At 40.7% G+C, this 19,971-nt stretch overlaps 1 protein-coding gene across 25 annotated transcripts in view; it reads right to left on the minus strand.

Annotated features, from left to right (window-relative positions):
• Window positions 1-19,971, minus strand: part of LOC120998305 (gastrula zinc finger protein XlCGF26.1-like) — a 4,064,644-nt gene that overhangs the window by 2,497,574 nt on the left and 1,547,099 nt on the right. The window contains exons 1-3 of one of the 25 annotated variants that reach the window (XM_040428963.1): window positions 1,793-2,127; window positions 355-510; window positions 157-280 (exon numbers count right to left, since the gene is read on the minus strand). The exons of the other annotated variants lie outside the window; for them this stretch is intronic. Of the exons in view, the coding sequence (XP_040284897.1) occupies window positions 157-280; window positions 355-510; window positions 1,793-1,864 (352 nt within the window). The 5' untranslated portion in view covers window positions 1,865-2,127. Of the gene's footprint in view, window positions 1-156; window positions 281-354; window positions 511-1,792; window positions 2,128-19,971 lie in introns of those variants that run through there. 25 annotated transcript variants of the gene reach the window in all.

Raw genomic sequence — 19,971 nt, forward strand, 5'->3', positions numbered from 1 at the left:
GGGAATACAGAGGACGGGGACATCTCTCGGGGGGATTTCTCCTCCTGGATCTATCTGTGGAGACACAAGCAGAATATTATATATATCATGATGAGATGATAAGAGTAGTATCCAGGGGACCCTTACACCTCTATAATCAGGATGATCTCCTCTTACCTGGTGATATTAGAGGCCGGGGAGCCTCCATCATGGCGTCCTTGTACAGATCCTTGTGTCCTTCTAGATACTCCCACTCCTCCATGGAGAAATAGACAGCTACATCCTGACACTTTACAGGAACCTGACAACACAATGACACCGTCATCACCCAGACCCCTCCAGTGCTGTTACTGGAGAATTTCCCAGCAGTGTCACCTCTCCAGTCAGCAGCTCCATCATCTTGTGGGTGAGTTCTAGGATCTTCTGCTTATGTATCAGTGGGGGAGGTTCTGTGATGGGGGTCCTGCTCCACCCTCCTGACTCATGGATGATGGGAGTCACCCCCGATGTCTTCTTCACTATGGTGTAATCCTGTGGATGGAGAGCGACACTTAGGGAAAGAAATTCCTTCCTGAATCCAGATCTACACTCCCTCACTGGATCATGGCCCCACTGCGCTCCACCCTCACCCCTGGCCCTGCCTACTTGCCTTGCAAGTCCTGATGACAGGGGACAACTGGACGGCAGTCCCTAACTTAGGATACGTGCTGGGAAGACAGACAAGACAAATAACGGAACGTGAACGGACCGGGTCAATACCTAGAGAGCTACGCAGTACTAAGGAATGAGCAGAGAATAGTTAGGAGAAGCCAGGGTCAAATACCAGGAGAGTAATAAAGTACCACAGGAGTCCGCAGAGAATCTTCAGGTGGAAGCCGGGGTCGGAATACCAGGAGAGCAGCGCAGTACAGGAGGAGCAGGAAGAGGATCGTCAGGGAACACAGGAACAGGTGTGTATGCCAGGTAACAGAATCACAAATGAACCTAATTAACAGGCAACCTGTGGCCAGCAGGCTGCCTGTTAAATACTGACTATCTGGGGTCATGTGTCGTGGCCAGCGCCACATGACCCACGATGCTGAATACAGCTGAGCACCGAGTGCCCAGCTCGGTGCTCAGACCTCCCTGGGGAAATTGAGGACGCCGGCCATGCTGAGGAGACGTGCGCGGCCGGTCCTATCACCTAGGAGACGAGGACGCTGCACGCGTCCTCGCTCCTGCACAGAGGCAGGACGCCGAAGGAGCTGAGGAGAACGAGCGCCTCGTTGGCGTCTTGTGACATCTCCAGTAATCTAGTCACTAGAAGCTGGAATATTATTACCCTCCAGACCTCCAGGCCCCTTCTGGACTCTTCTAGAGAATCCCCCATGACTCCTTCCTCTGGCAGAGAGCTCTATAGTCTCACTGCTCATACAGTAAAGACTCCTCTTCTATGTTGGTGAGAAACCTTCTTTCCCTTTAGATGTAGTGGAGGCCTCCTTATTATAGTCCAGAATCATCTAGATGTCAGACTAGGGGTAGAAATCCTCCCTCCAGGCCACACTCCGGCCATCTCCTCCTCTGCTTCCTCTCCTCCTGGGTACAACGTGCCTACTTACCTTCTCATGGCTCCTACAACATGACTATTGGTCCCCATGATACATCACTGACCATACTGGTGGCTGATCTTCAGGTTCTCCATCACCTGGAAGGTCTGAAGGCCGTTCTCCAGGATCCTGGACTCTTCCTATCACTTCCTATGTTGGATTCTCCTTCCCGATGTCTGACTTGTTACAGAATACAATAAAGAGGAGAGAAATCTAGAAAAGTTTACCTCTCCGCTCAGCAGGGAGATGATCTCCAAGGTGAAGTCTAATATTCTTCTGCTGATCTCCTTCCTGTCCATCCTTGGTGGTCATTCAGGAGAAGAGGAGAGAACTGGAGGAGCTGGAGGCTTCTAGTACTGCAGGCGCCTTTATGAGAAGATGACAGGCTGGAAATCTTCCAGGGACAAGAGCATTAGTGAGATCCAGAACCGCACTTACTGCTCCTGGAGAGACCCCGCTTCTCAGAGCCCCCAGCAACGGGGATAAAGGGGGATTCTGGAGAAATGGCTGATACCAGAGAGAAGAAGAGGCTCCAGACACAGCAGCAGTGACTACCGACTAGGACCTGCTCTGGATACTGAAGGACATGGGATGACGTCACCGTCATGTGATCAGGAGGGGCAGAGCTCAGCAGCAGTTGAGATTAGTGGTTGTCAAAGACCTGCGATGACGTCACCGCCACGTGATCAGTGCAGGAGGAGACAGAGCTCATCAGTCCAGAGACGATGTAGTGGTGAAAGACCTGTGATGATGTCACCATCATGTGATCAGAGCAGGGGGGCTTTGTGTGAAGGAGAAGAAAATGGAGATTCTATGGATTTATCATGAGAGTGAAGGAAATGCTGGGAGTTGTAGTTCTCTCCTCTTAAACCTCCTCTTGTAATGTCCTCTGATATCACATGATAACAGACTGGACATGCTGGGAGTTTTAGTCCTTTGCTCTTATACCTCCTCTTGCAATTTCCTCTGATATCACTTAACAGGCTGGACATGCTGGGAGTTGTAGTCCTCTGATATCACATAATAGCCTGGATATGTTGGGGGTTATACACTGGGGCGCAGTTATGCATTAACAGAAAAGGGTATTCTCGAAACAAACTGTACCTACGAGGCTGGAAGTCTACAATTATCTTTATCTGCTGAAATTTTAAGAGTTTCCTTTGAATCCAGAAGAAAAAATAAATCGGCCGTCCGGTGTGACGTTGTCTGGGAGCAGCACCTATATCCAGGGTTCGGTGACTTCAGATTCAGGGGAGGAGATTTATCAAAACTGGTGTCAAGTAGAACTGGCTCAGTTGCCCATGGCAACCAATCAGATTCCACCTTTCATTTTGGACAGCTCCTTTGGAAAATGAAAGGTGGAATCTGATTGGTTGCTATGGGCACCTAAGTCAGTTCTACTTGACACCAGTTTTGATACAGTAAATCTCCTTCAGGGACTATAGGAGGGGACTGCAGTCAGTCAGTCGCTTATCATTGCACTCCCCATTAGTATGTGCTCCATCAGTGACAGCGCCGTCCAGTGCACATCTTGTTAGATGTCTGCAGTCCTGGAACAGATGTTGGAATCGCACATCGTGGATCTAAATGAGTGAATTTCAACACAGAGAAGCATTGACAATTTGGAAAAGATTTAGCAGCTCACTGAGCAGGTGCTCTACGTGGTAGATGTGGGGGAGGGTGGAAGCCTGGAGGCTCAGAAAAGTAAGGTAGGCAGCTGGGGTAGAGGGAAGAGACTTGGACCTGGATCGCCCACAAAGACCTGGATCGTCCTACAGTGTGCTGTCTTCCTGGCACTCGAGTTCAACACATGGCGGATCGGGTTGACAGATTACTGGGAGGGGCTGGAGAAGATCCAGCGGTCATGGTCCACATTGGAACAATTGACAATGTTAGAGGTAGATAGAGCGTTCTTAAAAATGATTTTAGGGATTTCGGTCACAAACTCAAAGTAAGGACCTCAAATGTAGTGTTTTTTTGGAGGCCAAAACAATAATAAAATGCTGATAGGAGTTTATTATAAGCCCCTAATATACCAGAATCCACAGAAAATCTACTTCTAAATGAGATACATGAGGTGGGAAATCAGGAGGTCGTTATTATGGAGGACTTAAACTACCCCAATATAGACTGGGAAACTGAAACCTGAATAACCAAAGACAATTACCTCTCCCAACTGGTTCAGGACCCGACTAGAGGGACGGCCATATTGGACTTAGTATTAACCAATAGACCTGACAGAACCACAGATGTGCAGGTCGGGGGACACCTGGGAAATAGTGACCATAAAGTAATAACCTTCCAATTGTCATTCAAAAGAGCGTTTCTTCAGGGAGGAACAAAAATACCAAACTTCAAAAAAAGCTGAATTTAGCCAACTAAGAGAGGCCATAGGCCTAACTAACTGGGACAAAGTCCTCAAAAATAAAAATACAGCCACAAAATAGGATATCTTTAAAATCATCCTAAAATCTAATTGTGAGCGGTACATACCGTATGGGAATAAAAGGTTAAGGAACAAGAAGAAACCAATGTGGATAAATAGAACTGTAAAGAAAGCATTTAAATCACTAAAACAGGAGGGGGGCGAGGAAGCACTGAAATACTATAAGGAAAAAATGGAACATGTAAAAAACAAATAAAAGCAGCCAAACTAGAGACCGAGAGATTAAAACTAGCCCTAAAATGTTCTTTAATTATATAAATGGTAAAAAGTATAAATCTGAAGGTGTCGGCCCTCTACAAAGTGATGAGGGGGGATTCGCAGAGAGCGACGAGGAGAAAGCAAAGCTAATAAATATATTTTTTTCTCCATTGTATTCACTGAAGAAAATAAATCGTAATGCCCAACACAAGGCAACGTACGACTAATAAGTTGGTGTGTGCCGTGAACAGAAAATTGCCAAATTATGTGAAGAAGTTGATGGGTTAACTATTTAATAAAAGAAGTAAAAACATGAAGCAGCCGTTCAAGCAAGTTTCCAGGTGGCTCATATATTGAGTAAGGAAGCCAAACCATATTCTGAAGGTGAATGTGTGAAAAATTGCCTCCCGGGGGTAGTGGAAGAATTATGCCCGAGTGCAATTGAAGCCGTTACCTTGTCACAAATGACAATCACAAAATGAATAGAAGATTTGGGAAGAGATCTTATGTTGCGACTGAAGACGAAAGCAGTTCAGTTTGAAATCTTTTCAATTGCTGCTGATGACATTGCTCAATTGTTAGCTTTCATCCATGTTCTAAACTCTATGTTTGAAGAACTGGTGGCGAAGAAAAGCATGAGTGAAACAACTACTGGTGAAGACTTGTTCAGAGAAGTATCAGAAGTTATTGACCAGCTTGGGCTGGACTAGAGTAAGGTACAGGAGTGACTTAGGGCGGTGTAAGAAGCATGGTTGGACAGCACAATTGGAGCTCCACTGAATAATTCACCAGCAAAATCTCTGTGGAAACGTTGGAAAGGTTTTTATTAATTTAGTAATCTTCAGAAGACTCCTACATTAAATCACAAGACTCTCAGAGAATTTCTCAATAAAATTGAATCTGAACATGAAGATGTTGCTTATCAGAGACGAGATTTATATCTTCACGATTGAAAAATCACAACAGCTTCCTGAGATTAGAGATCCCTCATGGCTGTGGGATTTAGCAATCTTGTGCGATTTGACCGTGTTTTTAAATGAACTCAATCTAAAGCTACAAGGCAAAAACAAGCTCAGCCGTCAAGTGTATGCGGACACAAGTGCATTTCAAGCTAAATTGAAATCATTTATACTACAAGCTGGAAGAGAACAATTGCTGATCTGTCTCCCGCTACGGCAGGGAGAGATTCATGTTTGCTTCCCAAAACGAAGAATGGTTCAACCTCTCAAAAAAAGGTTTGCAGTTTCCAACCAAAAAAAAATTTGTTTGTTCAAAAGATCATCTTTACTTACCGGCAGTGGCGGCATATAATTAACTACCTAACCCTGGATTCAGAAAGGGGAGTCATATGAGGCAGGGCGGGGCACTGGAAGTCTGGCAGCAAATCATTCATTACTCACGGGGCAAAAAATCTAATATATACAGTACATGGAGAGAGGGGGCAAAAAAATGAAATACCGGTATATAAATTGAGATGGGGCAAAAAAGTAAAAGGGGTCGGGGTAATGGGGGTGGCGGGCCCCAATCCAAAGTTTGACCTGGGGCCCATAGAACTCTAGTTACGCCACTGTATATGGCCTCCATCCTTTAACTCCTTAAGGACTGGGCTCATTTTCACCTTAAGGACTTTGCCATTTTTTGCAAATCTAACCAGTGTCACTTTATGTGGTGATAACCTTAAAACGCTTTGACTTATCCAGGCCATTCTGAGATTGTTTTTTCATCTCATATTGTACTTCATGACACTGGTAAAATGGAGTAAAAAAAAAAATCTTTTTTATTTATACAAAAATACAAAATTTGCTAAAAAAAATTAAAAATTACCAAATTTCCAAGTTTCAATTTCTCTACTTCTATAATACATAGTAATACCTACAAAAATAGTTATTACTTTACATTCCCCATATGTCTACTTCATGTTTGGATCATTTTGGGAATAACATTTTTTTTTTTTGGGGACGTTACAAGGCTTAGAAGTTTAGAAGCAATGACCCCATTCTAGAAACTACACCCCTCAAGGTATTCAAAACTGATTTTACAAACTTTGTTAACCCTTTAGGTCAGGGGTACTCAACTGGCGGACCGCGGTGCAAATACGGACCGCGGCCGCCAGTTGTCCGGACCCCTGCCATCCTTCAGAGCGCTCCTCCTCTCCTGCACACTGTGCCGTGCAGGAGGAGGAGCTTACCGGCGAACTTCCGCCTGTCCCACAGCGCAGTGAGACAGGGCTTCTTCCACATGTAGCGCTCCTCCTCTCCTGCACACTCTGGTATACACAGGAGGAGGAGCTTACTGGCGCACTTCTTCCTGCCCCAGGGGCGCAGTGAGAGACGGCTCCCTCCACATGCAGGCACCAGCGCTTTCTCCCTCAGTGCGCTCACAGGTCCCTCCTCCCCCGCAGCAGCGGCAGCCTGTAAGGGAGCTTCAAGCTCCAAAGGACACTTACGTGCTGCTGGAGAGGGGAGGGACATCACCACTGCCACCAATGATATAAATTTCACATTTGGGGAGGAAGGGGTGCGTGGAGAGGGCTACAGAGAGGCGGGAACACGTCACTGACTGCAGGAAAGGACTCCAGTCAGTGTCATGTTCCCATCTCCCCTGGGCCATCTTCTTTAGGTAACCTGATTAAATAAAGTGATAAAGCCCCATCAAACCATGATAGTTTTGTTCCGCATCCAATTCCCATTATTGGGGCATTGGATGCGGACCCCTTAGTTTCAATGGAGCGGAAAAAGATGCAGACAGCACACAGTGTGCTGTCTGCATCTCTTGGGGCCCCATTGTAATTAAGGGGCCGCATCCAATCCCCCAATAATGGGAATTGGATGCGGAACAAAACTATCATATGTCTGTTCTGTGGCTTGGGTTGCCACCCGGCCAGTAGTTCACCAGCAAGGCTGGTATTTTAGTTCCCTTGCCGGTGCCAGAATTTTCCTGTAAGGACTGTTAGGCTCCTTTCACACTTGCGGCAGGACGGATCCGACAGGCTGTTCACCCTGTCAGATCCGTCCTGCCGCTATTTCGCCGGACTGCCACTCCCCATTGACTATAGCGGGAGTGGAGCTACGGCGCAGCATGGCAGTGTACGGCGTGAGGCCGCCAGACGAAAAAGTCGGACATGTAGTACTTTTAGTCTGGCGGCCTCTCACCGTGCTGCGCCGTAGCTCTGCCCTCATTCCCATTATAGTCGATGGGCACAGAGCAGCGGCACGGCGAAGTAGTGGCAAGATGGATCTGACAGGGTGAGCAGCCTGTCGGATCCGTCCTGCTGCAAGTGTGAAAGTACCCTTACTAATGAGCGCTTCCATCATGGAACGCCCATTAGTACAGCCGTTACCTCCACCGCTACTTGTGCTAGTAAAAAAATAAATAAAATTACGGTACCTCCACCTCCATTTGCTCACGCTGTGGAGAACACTCCCTGCTGACTAGAAGCTCAGGACAGGACCTACAAGACGTCATCACGTTAGAGCACCGGTCCTGAGCGCGCAGTCAGCAGCGAATGTTCACCGCAGCCAGGTGAATGCAAATTATTATTTTTATTTTTGCAAAAGCAGAGAAGGGGGGCACTAATGGGGGCATTACTCTTACTGGGGGCACTAATGGGGACATTATTCTTACTGGGGGCATTATTCTTACTGGGGCACTAATGTGGCCATTACTAATTCTGGGACTTACCCGGGGCGCTCCACTATAACGTCAAAGCGCCCTACGCGCATGGATCACATGATCGCATGGCATCTTTACTGTTGGCATTCAGCTTGGCCCTTCACCTGACTGCAGACCCAGGTATGTGGACCTTTAATAAAACTAGTTGAGTACCCCTCCTTTAGGTGTTCCACAAGAATTAATGGAAAATAGAGATACAATTTCAAAATTTCACTTTTTTGGCAGATTTTCCATTTTAATATTTTTTTTTCCAGTTACAAAGCAAGAGTTAACAGCCAAACAAAACTCTATATTTATGGCTCTGATTCTGTAGTTTACAGAAACACTCTATATGTGGTTGTAAACCGCTGTACGGGCACACGGCAGGGCGCAGAAGGAAAGGAATGCCATACGGTTTTTGGAAGGCAGATTTTGCTGGACTGGTTTTTTGACACCATGTCCCATTTGAAGCCCCCCTGATGCACCCCTAGAGTAGAAACTCCAAAAAAGTGACCCCATTCTAGAAACTACACCCCTCAAGGAATTCAAAACTGATTTTACAAACTTTGTTTACCCTTTAGGTGTTCTACAAGAATTAATGGAAAATAGAGATACAATTTCAAAATGTCACTTTTTTGGCAGATTTTCCATTTTAATATTTTTATTCAGTTACAAAGCAAGGGTTAACAGCTAAACAAAACTCAATCTTTATGGCTCTGATTCTTTAGTTTACAGAAACACCCCATATGTGGTCGTAAACTGCTGTACGGGCACACGGCAGGGTGCAGAAGGAAAGGAATCCCATACGGTTTTTGGAAGGCAGATTTTGCTGGACTGGTTTTTTGACACCATGTCCCATTTGAAGCCCCCCTGATGCACTCCTAGAGTAGAAAAGCCAAAAAAGTGACCCCATTTTAGAAACTACGGGATAGTTTGGCAGTTTTGTTGGTACTATTTTAGGGTACATATGATTTTTGGTTGCTCTATATTACACTTTTTGTGAGTCAAGGTAACAAGAAATAGCTGTTTTGGCACAGTTTTTATTTTTTGTTATTTACAACATTCATCTGACAGGTTAGATCATGTGATATTTTTATAGAGCAGGTTATTACGGAAGCGGCGATACCTAATATGTATACAATTTTTTTATTTATGTAAGTTTTACACAATGATTTCATTTTTGAAACAAAAAAATCATGTTTTAGTGTTTCCATAGTCTGAGAGCTATAGTTTTTTCAGTTTTTGGGCGATTATCTTGGGTAGGGTATGATTTTTGCGGGATGAGATGACGGTTTGATTGGCACTATTTTGGGGTGCGTGTGACTTTTTGATTCCTTCCTATTACACTTTTTGTGTTGTAAGGTGAAAAAAATGGCTTTTTTTACACAGTTTTTTATTTTTACGGTAATCACCTGAGGGGTTAGGTCATGTGATATTTTTATAGAGCAGGTTATTATGGACGCGGCGACACCAAATATGTATACTTTTTTTTATTTTTACACAGCTTTTTTAAAACAAAAAAAAGATGTTTTAGTGTCTCCATATTCTGAGCCATAGTTTTTTTATTTTTTGGGCGATTGTCTCTGTTAGAGGCTCATTTTTTTGCGGGATGAGGTGACGGTGAGATTGGTACTATTTTGGTGGGCATACCCACTTTTGATCGCTTGCTGTTGTACTTTTGTGATGTAAGGTGACAAAAAAATGGTTTGTTTAGCACAGTTTTTATTTTTTATTCTTTACGGTGTTCATCTGATAATTTTTGTTTGGTGGGAAACTGCAAACCTTTTTTTGAGAGGTTGAACCATTCTTCGTTTTGGGAAGCAAACATGAATCTCTCCCTGCCGTAGCGCAGGACGTCCTGAACAGCGTAGCAATTGTTCTCTTCCAGCTTCTTGTATGAATGATTTCAATTTAGCTTGAAATGCACTTGTGTCCGCATACACTTGACGGATGAGCTTGTTTTTGCCTTGTAGCTTCAGATTGAGTTAATTTAAAAACACGGTCAAATTGATTGATTGTTTTATTTTTTAAAGTTCTATTCAGGCATAGATTATTATTATAATATATAAAGCTGAGTGTATGTGTGTGTGTATGTCCGCTAAAGGAATCAGCACCGTCGCATTTACAATCACAAAATTTGGCACACATGTACATCGGGTGTCCGGGAATGTTTTAGACCGGCTCTCAGCTCTCTAGGACGTACCGTTCCTGAGATATTCCCAAAAAATGCATTAGCCAATAGAAGCTTGGTCACATGACCCTTATCAGCCAATAGAAGCTCACAGGCCATTAGCCTCCACATACACAGTTGTACTCCAGGTTTCCATAACAACTCAGCCATTTATCTTCACTGCTGTAGGAGAGCTTTAAAGGAAATCTGTCACCAGGATAATCGCTATTGAAGTAAAGCCGTGGCCTAATAGCACTTAGTACCTTATTTCCACATGTGCCTTCGTTCCAGCAATAGATGTTTTTATCCTCTGAAAATCCAGTTTATTTGATATGCAAATTAACCAGTAAGGTGCCCAGAGGGGCGTCACTCTTGCAGGAAGGAGCCCAGACACGTCCCCTGCCACAATGTGTCCACCCTCAAAAGATTAACTTAAAACTCCGCCCCCAGGTCCAGCTAAGACATGCCCCTGTGCCGGTTAAACCACGCCCCCTCCAACTCCTTAGCCAACAGGGATTGAAAAAATGAAGTTAAAAATCAACTTCTAGGTCCCGCTAAGTCACACCTCCGATTCAGTTAGGCCAGGCCCCCTCCTACTTCTTAGCCGACAGGGATTGAAAAAATGAAGTTAAAAATCAACTTCTGTCAGCTGCAGAGGTGGGAGGGAGGGTGAATTTCTCCCTGCAGCTCCCACTCAGACAGCACAGTGCTGCTGTCTTAGACTGAGCTGTCAAAAGGACACGCCCCTGATCCAGTTAGGCCATGACCCCTCCCACCCCCCACTGACAGGGATTGAAAAAATGAAGTTAAAAATCAACTTCTGTCAGCTGCAGAGGTGGGAGGGAGGGTGAATTTCTCCCTGCAGCTCCCACTCAGACAGCACAGTGCTGCTGTCTTAGACTGAGCTGTCAAAAGGACACGCCCCTGATCCAGTTAGGCCATGACCCCTCCCACCCCCCACTGACAGGGATTGAAAAAATGAAGTTAAAAATCAACTTCTGTCAGCTGCAGAGGTGGGAGGGACGATGACTTTCTCCCTGCAGCTCACACTGAGGCAGCACAGTGCTGCTGTCTTAGAGTGAGCTGTTCAAAAGGACATCCTTGCGTCCGTCCAGGCCCTACGCCAGATGGAGGACAGGGAGTCTGAAAGCCGGACTAAAACTGGACCTCTGGCCACCCTAGGGGCAGGCTGCTGTGGAGGTCACAGTTAAGGGGATAGTCCGCTATGGAGGTCAGTGTTAAGGGGGTGGGCCCCTGTGGAGGTCACTGTCAAGGGGGTGGTATGCTGTGAAACTCACTGTTAAAGGGGAAGGCTACTGTAAAGGTCAAAGTTAAGGGGGTGAGCTGCTGTGTCCAATTTTAAGGGACGGGGGCACTGTGGGGGAGGGTCAGTGTTGAGGGGTAGCGACACACACAAACATTAAATGAATTAAATATGCCCGAGGTCCTTCAGCTAGTTAGTTATATTCGGGACATATACGACAAAGAACACATTTAGGAGATTCAGTGATGGACTTTCCTCTAATCTCCACAGGGGCCCGGCACTCAACAAGAGGGTTACCCCGCCTTCCCAGGGACAGGAAACAACATGGAGATCTATGAAAGCCTCGTCCCCTTTACCACCTCCAGAAATAGATCCAAACACTAATTATTTTATAATATACATATTTGAAAACAAACATGCTGATAAAATGAATAACATATCAGCAGAAAAAAACTTAAGTGTGGAAAAAAAATTCTGTGCTGTGGAGAATAGAGGAAAATCTAATTACTGATAAGTAATTATCATCTTTTCCCTCCACCACGGCACAGCCCTCAACAGGAGGGTCAACAGAGATGGGACTACCACTGACAACGACAAGTCCTGACTTTTCATCATATCTAACTGACAGTGGCGTAGTGTGGGTTGCCAGCACCCGGGGCGAGCCATGTATTGCTCTCTAAGTACAGATGATGTAGTAGATGGGTATAAGGCCCCACACAGTGTGACCTGAAGTCTGGGGCCAGGATGCGGCAGGGTTGGCCAAATTCTCAATCCACCACCCAACCCTACCGTGAAACAAATATGTGTTTGGACATTACAGACATCACAAAAAAATATACAGTATAATATAGCAGCACACACCTCATCCATCCAGTGACGTCTCCTGTGATGTAGACTTTCCTCAGCGTCTTCATTCGGAGATAAGACCGCCATGACACCTTCTTTCAGCCGCGTCTCATCTCTGCAGAGTTTTATTATTATTAGTTATTATTATATATAATGGCCCCCTCTGTATAATATATAATGTCCCCTCTGTATTATTATTATATATAAAATGGCCCCTCTGTATAATTATTATATATAATGGACCCTCTGTATAATTACTATATATAATGTCCCCCTCTGTATTATTATTATATATAATGACCCCTCTGTATTATTAGTATATATAATGTCCCCCTCTGTAATATTAGGATATATAATGGCCACTCTGTATTATTAGTGTATATAATGTCCTCTCTGTATTATTAGTATATATAATGTCCCCCTCTGTATTATTAGTATATATAATGTCCCCTCTGTATTATTAGTATATATAATGTCCTCTCTGTATTATTAGTATATATAATGTCCCCCTCTGTATTATTAGTATATATAATGTCCCCTCTGTATTATTAGTGTATATAATGTCCCCTCTGTATTATTAGTATATATAATGCCCCCTCTGTATTATTAGTGTATATAATGTCCCCTCTGTATTATTAGTATATATAATGTCCCCCTCTGTATTATTAGTATATATAATGTCCCCTCTGTATTATTAGTATATATAATGTCCTCTCTGTATTATTAGTATATATAATGTCCCCTCTGTATTATTAGTATATATAATGTCCCCTCTGTATTATTAGTATATATAATGGCCCCTCTGTATTATTAGTATATATAATGTCCCCTCTGTATTATTAGTATATATAATGTCCCCTCTGTATTATTAGTATATATAATGTCCCCCTCTGTATTATTAGTATATATAATGTCCCCTCTGTATTATTAGTATATATAATGTCCCCTCTGTATTATTAGTATATATAATGGCCCCTCTGTATTATTAGTATATATAATGTCCCCTCTGTATTATTAGTGTATATAATGTCCCCTCTGTATTATTAGTATATATAATGTCCCCCTCTGTATTATTAGTATATATAATGTCCTCTCTGTATTATTAGTATATATAATGTCCCCTCTGTATTATTAGTATATATAATGTCCCCTCTGTATTATTAGTATATATAATGTCCCCTCTGTATTATTAGTATATATAATGTCCCCTCTGTATTATCAGTATATATAATGTCCCCTCTGTATTATTAGTATATATAATGTCCCCTCTGTATTATTAGTATATATAATGCCCCCTCTGTATTATTAGTATATATAATGTCCCCTCTGTATTATTAGTATATATAATGACCCCTCTGTATTATTAGTGTATATAATGTCCTCTCTGTATTATTAGTATATATAATGACCCCTCTGTATTATTAGTATATATAATGTCCCCCTCTGTATTATTATATATATAATGGCCCCTCTGTATTATTAGTATATATAATGTCCTCTCTGTATTATTAGTATATATAATGTCCCCCTCTGTATTATTAGTATATATAATGTCCCCTCTGTATTATTAGTATATATAATGTCCTCTCTGTATTATTAGTATATATAATGTCCCCTCTGTATTATTAGTATATATAATGACCCCTCTGTATTATTAGTATATATAATGTCCTCTCTGTATTATTAGTATATATAATGTCCCCTCTGTATTATTAGTATATATAATGTCCCCCTCTGTATTATTAGTATATATAATGTCCCCCTCTGTATTATTAGTATATATAATGTCCCCTCTGTATTATTAGTATATATAATGTCCCCTCTGTATTATTAGTATATATAATGTCCCCTCTGTATTATTAGTATATATAATGGCCCCTCTGTATTATTAGTATATATAATGTCCCCTCTGTATTATTAGTGTATATAATGTCCCCTCTGTATTATTAGTATATATAATGGCCCCTCTGTATTATTAGTATATATAATGTCCCCTCTGTATTATTAGTATATATAATGTCCCCTCTGTATTATTAGTATATATAATGTCCCCCTCTGTATTATTAGTATATATAATGTCCCCCTCTGTATTATTAGTATATATAATGGCCCCTCTGTATTATTAGTATATATAATGACCCTCTGTATTATTAGTATATATAATGTCCCCTCTGTATTATTAGTATATATAATGGCCCCTCTGTATTATTAGTATATATAATGCCCCCTCTGTATTATTAGTATATATAATGTCCCCTCTGTATTATTAGTATATATAATGTCCTCTCTGTATTATTAGTATATATAATGTCCCCTCTGTATTATTAGTATATATAATGTCCCCTCTGTATTATTAGTATATATAATGTCCCCCTCTGTATTATTAGTATATATAATGTCCCCCTCTGTATTATTAGTATATATAATGTCCCCCTCTGTATTATTAGTATATATAATGGCCCCTCTGTATTATTAGTATATATAATGTCCTCTCTGTATTATTAGTATATATAATGTCCCCTCTGTATTATTAGTATATATAATGTCCCCTCTGTATTATTAGTATATATAATGTCCCCTCTGTATTATTAGTATATATAATGTCCCCCTCTGTATTATTAGTATATATAATGTCCCCTCTGTATTATTAGTATATATAATGTCCCCTCTGTATTATTAGTATATATAATGTCCCCTCTGTATTATTAGTATATATAATGTCCCCTCTGTATTATTAGTATATATAATGTCCCCTCTGTATTATTAGTATATATAATGCCCCCTCTGTATTATTAGTATATATAATGTCCCCTCTGTATTATTAGTATATATAATGACCCCTCTGTATTATTAGTATATATAATGCCCCCTCTGTATTATTAGTATATATAATGGCCCCTCTGTATTATTAGTATATATAATGTCCCCTCTGTATTATTAGTATATATAATGTCCCCTCTGTATTATTAGTATATATAATGTCCCCTCTGTATTATTAGTATATATAATGTCCCCTCTGTATTATTAGTATATATAATGTCCCCCTCTGTATTATTAGTATATATAATGTCCCCTCTGTATTATTAGTATATATAATGTCCTCTCTGTATTATTAGTATATATAATGTCCCCCTCTGTATTATTAGTATATATAATGTCCCCCTCTGTATTATTAGTATATATAATGTCCCCTCTGTATTATTAGTATATATAATGTCCCCTCTGTATTATTAGTATATATAATGTCCTCTCTGTATTATTAGTATATATAATGTCCCCTCTGTATTATTAGTATATATAATGTCCCCTCTGTATTATTAGTATATATAATGGCCCCTCTGTATTATTAGTATATATAATGTCCCCTCTGTATTATTAGTATATATAATGTCCCCTCTGTATTATTAGTATATATAATGTCCCCCTCTGTATTATTAGTATATATAATGTCCCCTCTGTATTATTAGTATATATAATGTCCCCTCTGTATTATTAGTATATATAATGTCCCCTCTGTATTATTAGTATATATAATGTCCCCTCTGTATTATTAGTATATATAATGTCCCCTCTGTATTATTAGTATATATAATGACCCTCTGTATTATTAGTATATATAATGGCCCCTCTGTATTATTAGTATATATAATGCCCCCTCTGTATTATTAGTATATATAATGTCCCCTCTGTATTATTAGTATATATAATGTCCTCTCTGTATTATTAGTATATATAATGTCCCCTCTGTATTATTAGTATATATAATGTCCCCCTCTGTATTATTAGTATATATAATGTCCCCCTCTGTATTATTAGTATATATAATGTCCCCCTCTGTATTATTAGTATATATAATGGCCCCTCTGTATTATTAGTATATATAATGTCCTCTCTGTATTATTAGTATATATAATGTCCCCTCTGTATTATTAGTATATATAATGTCCCCTCTGTATTATTAGTATATATAATGTCCCCTCTGTATTATTAGTATATATAATGTCCCCCTCTGTATTATTAGTATATATAATGTCCCCTCTGTATTATTAGTATATATAATGTCCCCTCTGTATTATTAGTATATATAATGTCCCCTCTGTATTATTAGTATATATAATGTCCCCTCTGTATTATTAGTATATATAATGTCCCCTCTGTATTATTAGTATATATAATGCCCCCTCTGTATTATTAGTATATATAATGTCCCCTCTGTATTATTAGTATATATAATGACCCCTCTGTATTATTAGTATATATAATGCCCCCTCTGTATTATTAGTATATATAATGGCCCCTCTGTATTATTAGTATATATAATGTCCCCTCTGTATTATTAGTATATATAATGTCCCCTCTGTATTATTAGTATATATAATGTCCCCCTCTGTATTATTAGTATATATAATGTCCCCTCTGTATTATTAGTATATATAATGTCCCCCTCTGTATTATTAGTATATATAATGTCCCCTCTGTATTATTAGGATATATAATGGCCCCTCTGTATTATTAGTATATATAATGTCCCCTCTGTATTATTAGTATATATAATGTCCCCCTCTGTATTATTAGTATATATAATGGCCCCTCTGTATTATTAGTATATATAATGTCCCCTCTGTATTATTAGTATATATAATGTCCCCTCTGTATTATTAGTATATATAATGCCCCCTCTGTATTATTAGTATATATAATGTCCCCTCTGTATTATTAGTATATATAATGTCCCCTCTGTATTATTAGTATATATAATGCCCCCTCTGTATTATTAGTATATATAATGTCCTCCTCTGTATTATTAGTATATATAATGTCCCCTCTGTATTATTAGTATATATAATGTCCCCTCTGTATTATTAGTATATATAATGTCCCCTCTGTATTATTATATATATAATGTCCCCTCTGTATTATTAGTATATATAATGTCCCCTCTGTATTATTAGTATATATAATGTCCCCTCTGTATTATTAGTATATATAATGGCCCCTCTGTATTATTAGTATATATAATGGCCCCTCTGTATTATTAGTATATATAATGTCCCCTCTGTATTATTAGTATATATAATGTCCTCTCTGTATTATTAGTATATATAATGGCCCCTCTGTATTATTAGTATATATAATGTCCCCCTCTGTATTATTAGTGTATATAATGGCCCCTCTGTATTATTAGTATATATAATGTCCTCCTCTGTATTATTAGTATATATAATGTCCCCTCTGTATTATTAGTATATATAATGTCCCCTCTGTATTATTAGTATATATAATGTCCCCTCTGTATTATTAGTATATATAATGACCCTCTGTATTATTAGTATATATAATGTCCCCTCTGTATTATTATATATATAATGGCCCCTCTGTATTATTAGTATATATAATGCCCCCTCTGTATTATTAGTATATATAATGCCCCCTCTGTATTATTAGTATATATAATGTCCTCTCTGTATTATTAGTATATATAATGGCCCCTCTGTATTATTAGTGTTGAATCTATTTTTATTGAATAGAAAAAGAACACAACAATCATACATAGCAACCAAGACATTGTATGAAAAGTATATCTCCAATTCCATTTCCAAGACCATGTAAAACATAAAATAAAGTGCACAGATGGATTCAGAGACCACCATATTTCTCTGGGACGCAACCATGAAGACCAGAGAAAACAAATGCCATCAAATAAATGCTAAAGGAGAGGTTCAGCAATATTAGATACATACAGTACGATATGAAGAACCTTGACTACTGAAAGGGAAGGCAAAAGGAACTTAGGACACAATCCTGAGATACTCAGTGATGGCGTTTTGAACAAAGGGCTACTAATATGTAACTCTTAAGTGAAACAGATTAAATCGTTAACCTAGGAGAGACAGGGGGACAGACAAGAACAAAACACGACGAAACAAAAGACAGGGGAGGGAGGGGGGGTGGAAAGTAGGGGGGGGCGGGGGGGAAGGGGAAAGGACAAGACATCATATCACGTATCCCAGGTACAGTCACCTGAGACCAACCAGGTTTGAAAACGAGAGGAGCTCCTAAATTGATTCCAAGGTTCCCAGGTTAGTGCAAATGTTTGGACTTGGTTACAGGCCTCAGCTTCCATTTCTTCCATCCTGAATAAGGCATCCAGGGCACGTATCCACGTAATTCTCTGCAAACTGTCTGAGGATCTCCACTGGCGTGGTATGATCTGTCTCATAGAAAGGACAAATGTTTTAAGTACTCCCTTTTTGACATGTTTGATCCTACCCGGGAATATAGAGAGCAGGGCAATCAAAGGGGAGGGAGATATAGTAGACCGGTAAAGTGCATTATACAGAGAAAAAACATCTTGCCACAAAGGGGCGACCCCAGGGCAGTCCCACCAGATATGTAGCATGGAACCAACCTCTGAATGGCACCGCCAACAGGTGTTGGGGACCGATGGATAAAAATGATGCAACTTAACCGGCGTCCTATACCAACGAGTAAGGATCTTATAGTTCAACTCCTGTAAACGACAGGACCTGGATGATTTATGCGTAAATAAGAGGGAACGATTCCATTGCTCAGAGGACAGGGAGAACGTCAGTTCACTCTCCCAACCAGAGGCAAACCCAACACCTCTCATCTGTTCAACGAGTGATAGGTCCCCATCTCCACCGGCACCCAGCAAGCCATATATCAAAGAAATACCATGATCTGGGCCTGTGTTGGCAACACAGAGCTTTTCAAAATTTGTCAGAGGGGCAGACAGCTGCGATCCGGGAGCCAGAGAGCCCAAGAAGCTACGAAGTTGAAAGTAGTGGAACCAGCGGCTCGGGGAGTTTTGGAATATGTGTGATAGATCCACGAGAGGTAGGAGCCCTGAGCTGTTAAAGATGTCCCTAATTAGGATCCGGGGCGGGGGAATTGTGCGGAAGAAGGGGAGATTCTTGATCTGTGAGGGGAGGCCAGGATGAGCCACAATATGCGTCAAAGGACCCGGTGCGGAGATTAACTTGATTTTGGAGGCAAATCTACTCCATAGTTTGATCAGGATCTGAAGTAGGGGAGAACAAAGAGTATGTAGAAGGCTATTTAGTGTTGCTATAGGGAGCCAAAATATCCCAGGTACCATATGGGGCTCGAGGGTGTGTTCTATGTCTACCCAAAGTTTCAGAGATCGTTTGTGTATAAGGTCTAGAACACAATTAGAAATGGAAGCTCTAAAATATGCCTGGAAGTCAGGAAGGCCAGCTCCCCCCACACTCTTCGCTCTGGATAAAACTCTGTAACTCACCCTGGCCTTAGTGCCATTCCAGATAAACCTAGAAGCTAATGACCGCAATTGGGCAAAAAAACTATTTGGTATAATACACGGGGCAGTCTGGAACAGGTAGAGGAATTTGGGTAAGATATCCATCTTTAGGGCATTTATTCTACCAAACCAAGAAATCTGCAGGGGGGACCACTTCTGGAGAGAAGCCTCTACCTTCCTAAATAAGGGTTTGTAGTTCATTTGAAAGAGGAGATTGGGGTTTGCTGGGAGGTTAATGCCTAAGTGGCGAATCGAGTCCGAGGCTACTTTAAACGAGAAGCTTTCTTTAACATGAGAAATTTCCCTGCGTGGTAACGAAATATTCAAGATTTCAGATTTCTGGATATTAACTTTGAAGTTACTAAGCCTCCCAAATCTCTCAAATTCCCGCAGGACCGAAGGAAGGCCTATTCTGGGGTCCGAGAGATAGAGAAGCAAATCATCGGCAAAAAGGGAAAGTTTATGCTCCTTAGTTCCAACTCTCACCCCCTTTATATCTTGATTATTGCGCAGCGCATTAGCTAAGGATTC

The sequence above is a fragment of the Bufo bufo genome, chromosome 4 (genome assembly GCF_905171765.1).
Source record: "Bufo bufo chromosome 4, aBufBuf1.1, whole genome shotgun sequence".
Classification (NCBI taxonomy): domain Eukaryota; kingdom Metazoa; phylum Chordata; class Amphibia; order Anura; family Bufonidae; genus Bufo; species Bufo bufo.